The 14,917-nt window shown below is 41.8% G+C and overlaps 1 protein-coding gene across 5 annotated transcripts in view; it reads right to left on the minus strand.

The window, feature by feature from the left end:
- Positions 1-11,208: 11,208 nt before the first annotated feature.
- The window catches only part of LOC146983911 (paired box protein Pax-7-like), a 52,730-nt gene continuing 49,021 nt past the window's right edge, over positions 11,209-14,917 (minus strand). For 3 of the 5 annotated variants that reach the window (XM_085780699.1, XM_085780696.1, XM_085780694.1), the window contains one exon: positions 11,210-11,592. In XM_085780699.1, coding sequence (XP_085636825.1) covers positions 11,477-11,592 — 116 coding nt within the window. In that variant the 3' untranslated portion in view covers positions 11,210-11,476. Of the gene's footprint in view, positions 11,593-14,917 lie in introns of all 5 variants that reach the window. The other 2 variants (XM_085780697.1, XM_085780695.1) reach the window with 1 other exon arrangement.

Raw genomic sequence — 14,917 nt, forward strand, 5'->3', positions numbered from 1 at the left:
GTGGTGCATTGTGGGACTTATACTTGGCCAAAGACCGCTCGGATGCGGTCTTACCATAAGTGTGGGTAAAGTGCAAATCAAGCGCGCTGCACTTTCGGTCGTTGGAGAATCGGGACACACTTGCGCACTGACACTAGGCCCATGAACGCGCACGCCAAGTGCCCAAGTGTGTAAGTGTGATCGAGTGTGCATATTGGGACAGGCCCAAAGCGCCGGTGCGCTACCTGCAGCTGATCCAGGCGGACTGAACCATTTTACAGAAATAGAGGGGGGAAAGGGGGGGCCCTGCAGGCGTTGATGTTTCCAAAACAAATAAAGTTATTGTTACCAGGACATTGAAAATAAAATATTTGTGATTATATGTTAGTTAATAACTTAGCGTCATATTATTTTTTCTGTATTATCATTTCATCATCATTAGGGGCCTCTTTGGGCTCCCCTCCATCATGGGCCCCTAGAATCCGTCTCCTTTACCCCCCCTTTTCGGCGCCCCTGCTCCCGACCACCAGCAAGTCAAAAAAAAAAACCGAGAGTGATATTTTTAAAGGAACTATAGACAGAAGTTTCTAGTTTTGGCAGGGATGAAAGTAAATGCAGCGTTTAGGAGCAGTAGTGTGGTTGCCCATAGTTTGTCAGGGTCCGCAGAGGTGGAAGACAGATGTTGGGTCTTCTTGTGGTTCTAGAACAATAAGAAGAGAGAGGGAGCACAGCTGCTGTTCCACTCTCATCATCCTGCTGCTGATGGGAAGAAAAACATCATCATCTCTCAGCTCACCCCCTTTCTTTCTCATTACACAACTCTCTCTGATATGTCCAACATCACAGGCATCAGCACACACACACACACACACACACACACACACACACACACACACACGTACAGTACATACGTGCATACATCTGTGCGTGGGAGCAGTGGCTGGGTGTTGGGGGAGGGGGCGTCTCAGCTGTTGGGCTTGTCAAAAGCCTGGGAAAGTGGCACCCCCCCTCAAGGTGGCCTTGACTCCCTGGTCCAGCCTGCTCAGTCTTTCCCTTCAGCCCTGACTCATGTCTGAGTGAAACTTGAAGCTGTGATTCTGATCATTTTTGGTAGATGACTGTGTGCTGGGACAGCAGAGCAGCTCCGGAGGTCTTAGACAACCATTTGGACCCAAACATGAGAGTGTTTATTCACCAGTGAATCATGGGAAGTTGTGAGTGTGTGATTGTATGATTAATTCAAGAGCTCAGCTACTTTTAAACTGATACCAAGGGCTGCTGATGGAAACTGTCAAGGAAGCAGACAAAAAGTGCTGGCGAGGGAGGTAAACAGCAAAAAAAAGGAAAAAAAAAGAAATTGCTGCTCAACCTGTTGTCACAACATGTTTCACATTAAGTTTTAAATATCGATAGACAGATAAGAGATATAGTTGCTGTTTTTGTGCTGTAGTTACGCTTTGCATTATATTCTACAATCTTTAAATTCAGTCAGTTGTGGGGCGCCTGGTGGCGCAGTGGGTTAGACAGGCGCCCCATGTGTTGAGGCTGTAGGCCCCAGTTCGAGTCCCGCGTCGGACGGCCCTTTCCTGCGTGTCGTTCCCCCTCTCTCTGCCTCCCCATTTACTGTCTCTCTCAACTGTACTATCAAATAAATAAATAAATAAATATAATATATATATATATATATATATATATATATTCAGTCTTTTGTTTCAGGATCATTAGATTTCTGAAAATATGCAACAAAACTGTTAATGTAAAAAAAGAAAAGTACATATGATTACTTAAGTATTTTTAAAATCAAGTATCTGTGATCTACCAAAGCCCTGAAATGAAATCCTGATTATTTTCCTTTTTTCTGTGATCTGTTTTCATCTTTAAAACCAGTCCCCTTGAAATGCAAGTGATTTTTCAGGAAAACATTTTTTTTTTAAATGTTGGCCTTGAAAATGAATTTTTCTCAGTGTTTTTTCTTTTGAATGTTTTATTATCTGCCCCTGAGCGATGAAAAAAATATTTTGGGAGGTAATCATCTATCTAAGGTTTTTTCCTATAGGCAAAAAAATGTAAGAAAGTGATCCTAATTAAAATTTCAATTGCCTTTTAAGAGCTGTAATTAGCTTCACAGATAAAAATACATGAATAAATAAAAATTGGCTGAACAACATTCACTTGTATTTGCCTTGTGATATGCTTTGGCCTGAGTCATATACTGTAAGCAGTCTCACTTTCACTTCTACTATTTATGATTTCATTGCTCTGTCCTATTGTGAAGATTCTTGAAATATGTTCGAACAAACACTAATGAAAGTTTCAGTTTAAAGAATAACATTTTCGTCTGTCTGATTTTCACTGACTTTCAAGCTGCTTTTTTTGTTGTAATGTGCCCATATGACACACACACACACACAGCTTTGTTGATGTGATATGGCAGCTCAGTATTCAGTGATGTGTCTCCCTCAGTTGCAGTTGAACCATAGTGGCTGCAGTCTGATGTAATTTTTCATGGTACGTTTTGGGAACACAGAGAACATGTGTGGACGAGGTCATCACTGCAGATAGGGGTGAGAAGAATTAGCATAGCCATTGTTTTTTCCACTGTCTTCTCATGTACCATCACCCCCTAAATTAATCTTTTCCTTTTTTTTTTGAAATTGAGTCACCTCACCCTGGTAATCCGTTTTTGAAATCTCTCATAGTCCACTGCTCTGGCAGAGTCATTATCATAAAGGCTTCTGATCTTCAAAAATTAAATTTACCTCCCAGGTCTGGAGTTTTCTCATCCCAGCTGGATACGGCAGATACCTCTGATGGAGCCACAATGGAGGGTGGGGTCACACCATCTCTGATATAAGACTTTTGTAATCCTGAGCAGTGGTGTACATGAAATCCTGCTGTAATTGCCTCCGTTCCCAAAGGCAGGTCAGTCGGAGCTGAGACATTCTCCGTTCTCAAGGCAGCTCACAAGGACAATGGAGGGGATTTAGTTCCTCTGCAGATACTCACACGTGCTGAATATGTTTAGTGCAGGTGATTTAGAAAGTCTCTGCTCCGACAGTGTGTCTGCTGGGTAAACAGATACATGAGCTGAGAAGAGGGCAAACAAGCTGCAACTACAGACTTTTGTGTTCTACTGTTGTTTTAGCCGTAACATTCATACTTGTAGGTTTACGACACCAAACAGCAGTCATGTTCCTGATATTTAAAACACTCGATTTGTCATTTCAATATCATATTGGAAATCATAATTTTTCAAACATTATTTACATTGGCTGACAATAAAGGGACAAATTCTCCTTGTTAAAACACACAGTCCAAAATTGGACATTCAGTATCAGGCCAGTGTGGGTGTGTCTTAAACCTGCATTCTCTTGACTGGCCATTGGGGGCGAGACCTCTTGTCCAATATAGAAGTCTATGAGAAAATGATCCTACTTTTCTCTTAGTTGGCTTTATGCACAGCTCCACTACTTCCTGATCTTAAGCCAGCTCCTTTATTTCCTGTCGTACATTATGACCATTGTTGTGAGGTCAGACACACCTGGATTAATCAGTTGGTCCAACAATGTAAGACAGGAAATAAAGGAGCTGGCTTAAGTTCAGGAAGTAGTGGAGCTGTGCATAAAGCCAATTACCTCCGCAAATGTTGTCATAATGAGTTTATGGTCTTCATCATGGTCCCATTTAAAAGAAAAAAGACATAAAGCAGAGTGGGTTTTAGGGCACGGCTAGCATGAGTGCCACCTTGAGACTTGTTAATGTCTACGCCATACTCAGTCAGACTCCCCCACCCCACCCCCCTTCGCAGCCCCACCCTCTCCCCCAAATATGGCATCTTTTGATTTAAAAAAAAAAAACCCAAGACGGCCAAATTACAAACTCATTTCCTCTGTTCTGTATCAGTTCACAAAGCTGAATGAAAAACTACACTACATGTTGTTTTCTTTTACAGTAGTTATTTTAGAAATAATCAGGCACAAAGCTACAAGTCAGGTGACACAGGAACAGATTTCACAGAGGTGCAGTAGGCTACAGTCAGGATCTGGTTCCAGTCCATAACTATGTGTGTGTGTCTGCATATTGGGACTGCAATTCAATAGACTTAAGAGGAGATGATAACCTGCCACAGTGAAGTGAGGGATGACATGAGGGGTGGGGGCGATGGTGGGGTTCTTCCATTATAAACCTGGCAGAAGCTGCAGAGTTGCAAACCGACGATGCCGTTCTTATTGCCCCTCTATTGTGGTGGTTTAATGGGAGAGCATCCACAATCCAGTCCCTGATGGCTGAAGCCTGCTTACACATGTACGTCACACATTCAGGACTCTGGTGATCTTGCCAAGAAAGCAGACGGAGTCTCAGGACCCAGGCCTCACTACAGACTGAAAGGGAGACTTAAGGACACAGGCAGGGAGTACAAAGACCAGAGGGATACAACTCCTCAATGTGTGTGTGTGTGTGTGTGCGTATGCACAAGTTAGTTTCCTCCATTTTGTAATCTTATGCAAATAATAAAAAAAAAAAAGTATGACCAAAAGACCAAAAAAAAAAAAAAAAAAAATTCAAGACCTGACACAGGTCTGAATGTTAGGATGTGGTGACAACCAGACCAATCCCAGGTCCAGTCCTTACTATGGAACAAAGAGATGAGTGGGAATAAAGAAACACAAGCCCAGTTCTGATGTCCCAGTTTAGGGGTCTATGGTCTATGAAGGTCTGGACTGTCATAGACCACTTACTCTGGTCTGCACTCTGCACTTTTCCATTTAGAAGTGTTATCTGAATGTAGAGTGAGAAATGATTTGGTTATTATTATGGTGGAGTCACAGTCTCATGAATGCATCATGAAAAGTAGTCTGAATCTGATGGTCAGTAAACAAGATGCATTGCACGTGATCTAAGGACAGCCTAGTGCAGAGAAAATAAGCAGAGCAGCATCTGAAAGTGTCTCTTTAATTTTACCAATGAGTTCATTAGATTGTTCTCTACTCTGAACTCCCTGGTGAACAGGGAACAATGACTGAGTGAGGGAATTACACACACAACATTGTTCAAGATCTGTTTGATTTGGTAATTCTCAATACCAATGAGCTCTAACTGACTTTTATCCATTTTTAAATCACATTTACACTCTCTACACCGTGGTCATTTTTAATTAGGCTATATATTTTAACCAGGTGAATCATTTTCTGATGTTTTATTCACTGTTTTTATGGGTTATAATCAACTCGCAAAATTGCAAAAATCTCCGACAAGGCAAGGTGAAATCAAAACACTGCCTCTTAAGAAAAATACATGTTAGTACAGTTTAGTGATACTTATTTGATTTATCATGATCAAATATGAATCCCTAATTTAAATATTTAATGATACCTGTATCAGAGCTAGAATAGATTACAGTCTTTTTTTTTGTTTTACAGAATGACCCATGAAACTGGACTAATAGTGACATAATGAAGCTGCGCTCCTAAATGAAAGGTTGTAGCACCATTGTTTAATATACATGTTCTGGAATGTGGCATCATTCATAGGGATGACAACAGTCAATAACACAGTGAATATTTGCAGGTGTTTGCTGTGTGTAGTTTCTGGGGCAGTGGTTTACAGCAGAAGTCTGGGAGTCAGACATGTCAGTTCAGACATGTGTCGAAATGTGTTTCCACAGTGAGGCTGATTGAGGTCTTGGTTCCGGAGCAGAAAGGTTAGTGACACGCCCGGCTTCCTCCTAGCTTAAAGGGATAGTTCACCCAAAATTCAAATTTCACTCATTATCTACTTACCCTCATTTCGACTAAGAGCTGTGAGAATTTTCAGAGTCCTCCGTTCCTTCTCTGAGTTACGGGGGGGTCCGTGCAGCAGTATTTGTCCATATAATGGTTGTCAATGGATACCAACTTTCTTCGTCCAAAAAGACACACCAAAGAACATCCAAATACCTCCATACTGCTCGTCTGTAATGTCCCTCTTGTATTGAAGCCGGTGACACAGGAAGAGCAGTGAACTGAGACACTGGGAGCTTCCGCTACAAAGAAGCTTAAAATATGGACTTATTTAATGTTTTTCGGAACAATTTCTCATGTCGGGGCTTCAATACAAGAGGGACATTACAGACGAGCTGTGTGGAGGTATTTGGATGTTTTTTGGTGTGTCTTTTTGGACAAAGAAAGTTGGTATCCATTGACAACCATTATATGGACAAATACTGCTGCACGGACCCCCCTCTCCACCCCCCGTAACTCAGAGAAGGAACAGAGGACTCTGAAAATTCTCACAGCTCTTAGTTGACATGAGGGTGAGTATAAGTGAAATTTGAATTTTGGGTGAACTATCCCTTTAATTTGAAAGTGCCACTGGAATGAAGAGATTAGACCGGGTGGTGGTGGTGGTGGTGGTTGATGGGGTGGGAGGGGGTTGGGGGGTTTCCACTGCTGCTGTGACACATAAAAGACACCAGACTTATGGGAAACCTGACACTAAATGAAAGACAAGGGAGGTGACAGCGGGATGGACAGGGTGGAAGGGGGAGCATGTCTCACTTTCTTTTGTTGAAGGGGAATATGTAATCTTCAAGCTAAAATATGGAGGAGCAGGAACAACAGTGGCCAACAACAGCAGCGTGGGGGTGGGGGTGGGGGGGGTCGAGCAATTTATTTCACATGTATTCTTCTGTCTGCCTTACACTGCTTAAGCACAGTACTTACAAGCTGATATTATTAGCCAATCACAACAATCTGTCTGTGTAAGCTGATTGTAGAAGGTGCAATCCCCTCACTGTGGTGATCAGACAGCTGGAGCCCAGGTACATAATGTATCCTGGAATAATTATGGGATTTAGGAATATGTTAGGCTTTGTAAGTGCTTTCATTGTGACAGTGTTGAGTGTTTGACAAAGCGGTACTCCCAGTGCACAATACCTTCGGGCACGCTCAGTGGGGGGAGTCAAACTTCTATAGACACGTCCTTTAATCACTGCATTCTTCATGGCACTGTCTGTTCTCAGTCAGTGCTGACCACAAACACTCCTCACCACCAGAAACTGTCAATATGATGAGATGTTTTTAGGTTTCCTTGTTAAAGATTATTTTACCATTAAAAAGACGTTTTAGACCCTAAATTTAAAGACTATATTACCATAAATAATAGACCCAATAAAAGCTTGAAACACTCATCAGGGACTCTTCTACATTATGTATTTAATTCTTTGCCACTTGAACAGTGTGGCACTGCTTTAAATATAAAATGTAATGTAAGTAAAATGAATCTATATTAAATCTAAATGGAATGTTTAAATATTGTTGGCTATGCACACATGAGGTCCAGGTTGATGGTGAGCTAAATTAACAATACCGTCAGCAATAACCCTAACCCACCCAATACAAACACATTTATGTTCTAATATTTATATTTTGTATATGTATATGTGTCTGGTCACACGGGATTGAAATTAATGAAATGAAATTCATAAAATAATAACACACATACAATATAATGCAATGTATTATATTATATTGTATTGTATTGTATTATATTATTATGGCCTGTTGTTAAGGCCTGACACTGGGACAGTAATAAATTGATAATGAGTCATAGTATACCTCTTTGACAATTACTCTGTTGTTGCTTGTCTTTCAGCTTTGTAATCACATTAAAAAGGTAAATTTCATCCTGGTCTACAATATAAAAACAGTAATAATTTTATTTTTTGCATTATTAGATGATTATTATTAAAGTATTATTATACCAATAGAAAACAATAAAAGCCCAGCCACTGAGAGAACTCAGTGTAATAAATCAAAAACACACACAGTTCGCTCAATTAATTTCCAGACTAGAACAAACATCAGAGAAAAAAAAGTGAAGTAAAAAGGAAGCAGAGCCTGATGACGGCCCCCGTCCATCCTCTATCAAACTGAACATGGTGCTTCACACATTAGATTGAAGACAATCACAGATGACTGACAGCATGTTAGAGCTTAGTGTGAGTGAAGAGCAGCACAGCCCGCTGGTCTTGGTCCAGTTGTACAGCTTTAATGAACAGACAGTTACGCCAGTGTTACAGTGACACACCAAGAGGCTGAGGGAGTAAATGCCAATACAAAATTCTCACTAGTCTAATTCTTCATACAGGTAGAATAAATTATATTACACACATCATGCCAAACAGAAAGCAGAACAAAACAAGCAGAGCAAGGACCAAGAGGTAAACAGGAGGGGCGGGGCCAATCAGCACGTCTGTACATTTGATCCTTAATGTTCTCCTTGGTTTGTCAGCAGTGAAAAAATATATATACACAAGGTAGAAGGTTAACACAGCCAACGTCCACACAGGTCCCATGGCTCTGAGAGGGATGGTGTGATGATGCATGAGGCAGTGACGGCTGCCCTCATCACGGGGTTCATGGACACAAGCGTCCTATAGGAATGTCATCATGTTCACATGAGCTCAGGATGGGACACCGAGCGTCTGTCTGGAATGTCATCAAAGACGGGGCAAAAGTGACAGAAAGAGAGACGGAGGAGAGTGACGACACAGAAGCACCTCGAATCGTCCGTGTGCTGTTTTCCGATGTGTGGAATGATATGACGGGAGTGATCCAGTTCTCCTGCAGCTGAGGAGAGAGCTCAGTGTCTCTGCAGCGCTCAGCCAGGAGGAGCCTTCACTTTGGTCAGTGCAGGTGATTAGTGTGAGTGTGGCTGCTCTACACAGTTTCACTGAAGCCTTCAGTTGGTTTGTACAGAGTGAGAAATGGCTTTATCATCATAGACCTGTCATTCCTTTATGTATCTCTGAATACATTCTGCGTGTTTGTATTACAAGTGTCTAATACCTATATTCTGTTTTCATAATTCTCAAACGTTCAGACCGAGGCCTGGTAAAAAAGAAAAAAAAAGAAAACAATTTCAGGTGTTAAAGGGACAACGAGAAGTTTTGGAAAAGCGAAGTGTTTTCACACTACATTTATGAGCCTCCACGCGCACCGTGAAATTCTTTGACCGGCGCAAGACAGACTCATGTTTTCATTCATCAAGAATTAAAGTCAGAGGTTGGAAGACGATCACATACCGTCGTAGTTCCGACCATAAACGGCGATTCGGCAGCGTTATTCTCATGACTCGCCGCAAAACCGAAAGTAAGGAAACGCTGGTCGGCTCGCCCAGCATTTCCGCCACCACTAATAATAACAAAATAACAATAGAGACAAAACGATATATTTATCGAAAATGGGCCCATTAACAAGTGTGGGTAGCCTAGATTCATCCACATTTATATGAGACTTTTTTTATTGTATTGTATTATTGTTTATTTTTTTCGTTCTGCCGATGGAGAAACTCCTCGTTGTCCCTTTAATGTAAAAAAAAAAATACTGCACTGTATTATACTAGATATAACAGTATGACATGTGTTCAGTGGAAAAACTGCTGAGTTTGCATCAACAGCAAATGAAGACGGGGGCAGATCATTGACTAAAGTCTGGGTCTCTGGAATTGAGGTAATTAGAGGAAACAGACTGGATCCTCATCACTGATGCTGTGATGTGTGTGTTCTGCTTGATATGTTAAAGGAAAGGGTTAGACTGACCTCATCCACTGGTGTGTGTTGTGGTGGATGGGATGTTGTTTTCATATATGTGAGATGTTAATGAACAAAAGAATAAAAAGAAGAGCTATGAGCAGTAGCAGGCTGACTGAAGACAGGTGGAGAGGGACCATCGCACTGAACATCCACCCCACACACACACACACTCCTGAAGGCTGACATGTCTTCTCTATTTAAGCAGCTGCCAATATTTGCGTGGATCAGTGTCGGTGAGGTTGATCAGTCTGCATCAGTCTTCATGACAGCGGTGTGGTTGTTGCTGTTGTTGCTGACCTCAGTGGTTTAACTTCACACTTTGAGTAGCATGAGGTAGCATCCATGATGTTGTCTGACAGAACAACCGGAACAATCACTGTACCAAGACCCCCAGGACCCAGAGGGAACATTTTAGGCTCTTCCATGAATTGGGAGCAAACAAGACAAAAAAAAAAAAAGAATGACAGGGAAAAAACTAAAAAAAAAGTTGTAAGGAAACCCCCTACCCCCAAAAAAACATTTGCATTTCCGTCCAAGGAAGAAAATACACCCCTACACTAAAGTTGGAAGAGGGAATGCTTCAGCAACACCAAGTAGACTGCATTAAAGTATTTCCATAGTCAAATGAATGAAGGTGGTATATTATGAAATGTCCTTAAAAAAGAAAAGAAAAGAATCTTTTTGTCACAAATCATTTTTTTTCTTGTGAATTTGAATCTTGTCCAGTCCACGTTTATGCGACTACATTTCTGGATTCTGGAGTATCTTGCACAGTGAATGTGTGAATGAATGAAAGTCATGGAGACCAGGAGGAGGCTGTGTTTCCTTCTGGTGCTCACACTGACTGTGACAGGAGGTGTAATGTCAGCAACACAAACAGATGTGAATCCAGTCAAAAACACATCTGAGGAGATGAAAATGATTCACTGACTAATGTGTTGAGGAAAAGGAGGAGGAGAGCGGGAACCGTTGATCAGCTGTTTCAGTTTGGACACAGAGACGATGAAACACCTGCCCAGGTTGGGTCAAACACATTTGAGAGGTTACACTTAAAGGGATAGTTCACCCAAAATTCAAATTTCACTCATTATCTACTCACCCTCATGTCGACTAAGAGCTGTGAGAATTTTCAGAGTCCTCCATGCCTTCTCTTAGTTACGGGGGGGGGGGGGGTCCGCGCAGCAGTATTTGTCCATATAATGGTTGTCAATGGATACAAACTGTACTGGATCTTGTATTGAAGCCCCGACATGAGAAATTGTTCCGCCGGTCCGTGAGATTTGCACTGACACAGGAAGAGCAGTGAACTGAGAAACTGGGAGCTTCCGCTACAAACAAGCTTAAAATATAGACTTATTACATTTTTTTCAGAACAATTTCTCATGTCGGGGCTTCAATACAAGTGGGACATTACAGACGAGCAGTATGGAGGTATTTGGATGTTTTTTGGTGTGTCTTTTTGGACAAAGAAAGTTGGTATCCATTCACAACCATTATATGGACAAATACTGCTGCGCAGACCCCCCCGTAACTCAGAGAAGGTACAGAGGACTCTGAAAATTCTCACAGCTCTTAGTTGACATGAGGGTGAGAGTAGATAATGAGTGAAATTTGAATTTTGGGTGAACTATCCCTTTAACATGGCTCCTGAAGTAATAAATGTGTCTTCAGTGAACAGTGGGGAGTCTCACTGTGGCTTTGTTTGGTCCTGTGGGGAATGTTTAAAGCTGCATCATTCAAGCCTTCAATTCTGTAGAAATAACACAAAGTATCAACAAAAAAAAGCTAAATATCAGCCTTTTGTCACTCACTCACTCACACAAACACACACACACCACATACATGCATGTCTGCTGGGAGATGTGTGAGGATGGTGGCAGGAGGTGTGGGTTGTGCTGGTGAGCAGGTGTGGTCAGCTGAGTGTTAGTAGGCCTGGCCTGTCTCCACCTGCAGCAGTCCCAGTACAGCTGAGTGGTCGGCCAGTTTCACCCGGCGCTGACTGGACAGGCTGACGTTCTTGGCCAGGTAATCCACAGCAGCTGGAGAGGAAGAGGAGGAGGAGGAGGAGGACAGTTAGTTCATTGGGATTTAAACAAGATTCAGTGCATAAATAAAATCTGTACTATTTCCCCTTAGCATCACTGCTGCTTAAAAATAAAATAAGTTGAAATGTGTTAGCCTGTAAAAAAGCATGTTTGGTGAATTAGTGCTCTGAGATTACAAGTGAATGCACCACTTTGTAAATATATCATGTTTTGTCCTTGAATTTGATGGAATTGTACCTGGAAAGTTCTGGAAAAGTCTGAATTTCATGTTTAAGAAGGTGTGTGAGCCTTGTGCTTCATAAGGGAGAAACAATAACAGTTTATAAAGACAATTCTAACTATTCACCTTTGTACTTTTACCTCAAAGACTTAAGGACATTTAAGAACAGAAAGCGACTTTTGTCGGTATCTCGGTATCTCTCTGTTAGCACCCACTTAGCAGCTGTAAACTATGCCTGTGTGATGTCACTTTGTACTTTTGATTTGATGGTTGTTTTGGGGAAGCTGAAACATTATTGAACTCCTAACTTCCAAGCTGGAAAATGTTTGAGTGTATGGCTGTGTTGGTGATGCTGGGATGATTGGGTTACATAGTTGTCAGGTGTTTGCTGTTTGTATTATACTGTGTACCATGTGCTTTAAGACTAATGTTGAACGTCTTAACCTTGTCCTAATGAGGTCGCCACAGGAAGGGGGGAGGATGGGAAGGGATTATTTACTATATTGTCAATTTATTATGTCGGGGAGAACATGTTTATTGTGCTTTTGTAACAATGAATGTAAAATAAAATAATTGTTCACAAAAAAAAAGAAAACGACTTTTGATTTTTATAATAACTGTCAAGACTGCCTACATGAGTGCAGCACTTCAGTAAAAGGATTTATACACCAACACAAGACTCCAGGAATCTGGAGATTACACGTTTAGGTTCTTGCAAACATCTGGATCACATTAGATTTATACAACACGGTGACTGGAGCACATCCATGTGATAGTTTTGACTATCTGGGTAACTAACATCTCCAGATTGTTGGGCAGTAGGAAGGTGTGTGTGAGACTGAGTCTAAATGAAATATGGGGTGTGTTCACGGTGATGAAAGAACACGTGACCCAGTGACACAGTGTGTCTCACTGATGAATCAGCCTGTGATCACAGTCCTGGTTACTGGGATTTGATGACAGGAGGATTAAATCACCACTTATCCTCTACAACATGTTGCATTGTTGCAGAATTGTTTGTTGTTTCGTCAAGCTGACTGACAAGAGGACACACAGACAAAAGCAGCCAGTGGTTCTGCCTCCACAGACAGACAGGCAGACAGACAGGTAGTCACCAGAATAACTGGGCTTCTTGGAAAGCTGGCACTAATGCTCAGCATGTTTCTCCCTCACAGTCAAGTCAGTGTTGCCCCTCCCTGGTTTAGCTGGTGATAACTTGTCTTTTATAGGGCAGCAGCGAGGAGGGCTGACAGCAGATGTGAGGTGACATGGCGTGTTTGTGTGTGTGTGTGAGTGTGTGTGTTCAGGCTATTGGGGGGCGATAAGTAAGGCCTGTCAGTTAGGATGCTAGTGTGTGCAGAAAGGAAGCTGTCACTCTGAGCTGAGGACTGAGAGAAAGAGGAGCACCTATGGGTGGGCAGGTCTGTCTGCCAAGGTGCCAGTCACCCAGACAGCTAGTGGGGGAGCAATGTGTGCACATATGTGTGTGTTTGTGTCTCACAAGGGTTTAGCGAGGCCCCTCTAAGGGAAGCTGTTTTTCCTGTCAGCCAGGTTTATACCTTAAATCCCTGTTGAGCAGTCACACTGAGAGTCCTCTGCCTCGGAGATAGAGCTCATCTGATAACACACACTCAAACGTATGCACACATGTGCAAACACAGGTGCATGCATGCACGCGCGCACACACACACACACACACACACACACACACACACTCACACTCATGCCTCAGCTACTTTGACATTTGTGTACTTTAATCTGTCAGTAGCTTTCTGAATTAGAACTGAGGGGGGAGGTGGAGGTGGAGGTGGTTGTCTGACTTCTGTGCAGCAGAGTTCACATCCAGTCGCAGGCCTGGGATCAGCATAGCTTCTAATTAACTATAGCTGAGATCTGTCCTCCGATCGGACTCACACCCTGCTCACACAGCCGGCTGTGTCCTGATTAACTGTTTACATTTGGCAAATTCACTTATTGCCATAATCCCTATAGTCTTCTTAGCAGTAGGTTCATTACCTTTAATTGTCGGCGCAAGCTGTTTTTAGATCGGCGGGGCAGAGTTGCGAACTGCTTAGCTAACGCAACAGAGGCTCATGGTATTTCCACGTTTCCCCCAACTCATCAAATACACAATCCAACAACTCCAAAACGCTCTCATGGACAAGTTGCAATCTGAACATTCATGAGATAATAATGGAAGGTTACGAGACAGAGTTGTTTTCGGGGAAATTGTGTAGCCAGAACTACATTCCAGACACGGCAGCTGGGCGGAGTGACTTCAAAAGCAAAAGTAGTTCTGAGTATTTGCTTCAGGTGTCGCATTGTTACATAATTATATGTTATTATCTCATAGCGTGGTGAATGTGCAGGTCACAACCTCTCCACCAGAGTGTTTTGGAGTTGTTGGATTGTGTATTTAGTTTGATGAGTGAAACGTGGACATACCGTACGCCTCAGTTGCGTCAGCTGAGCAGCTCACGTCTCTGCCCCGCCGATCTAAAAACAGCTTGCCCCGACAATTAAAAGTAATGAACCTACTGCTAAAACTATAGGGATTATGGCGATAGGCAAATTTTCCAAAATGTTGAAATATCCCTTTAAAAACTGTGAATTGTTTCATCGAAAAGCTGTTTCGATGTCCTCTTTGAACTGATGGGACATGATTCTCTACAATGTGTTTGGATCATACACAATAACTTGTACATAACCAGACTGCAAAATGTCTCTTTGTATTATCAATAGTTGACTGATTTGGTCCAATAAAAAAAACACACTGGTATCTCATTAATGTGTGGAAGTGATGATATTCATGCTCTAGCACAGACAATAGGCAGATTTCAAAAATCAGAGACCTTCATTTGAATACAGTGTTATTAGTTTCCTGAACACATCCATGATGCTGACCTGCTGGTGTGTTTGTCCAAATCATGACAATAAAATAAACTTTTGTGATCAATATATCAAAGAATATATCAAAGAATGTGTTTGATCGATCACTTTGTTTATAATAAATTATAAATTAGAATTAGAATGAAATATAATGCATTTCCTGAAGGAAATACGGGTGAATGCAGAACACCATTAGCTGAATGAGCTGAA

This window comes from Trachurus japonicus, chromosome 7 (genome assembly GCF_045865225.1).
Source record: "Trachurus japonicus isolate A0001 chromosome 7, Traja_1.0".
Taxonomy (NCBI): Eukaryota; Metazoa; Chordata; class Actinopteri; order Carangiformes; family Carangidae; genus Trachurus; species Trachurus japonicus.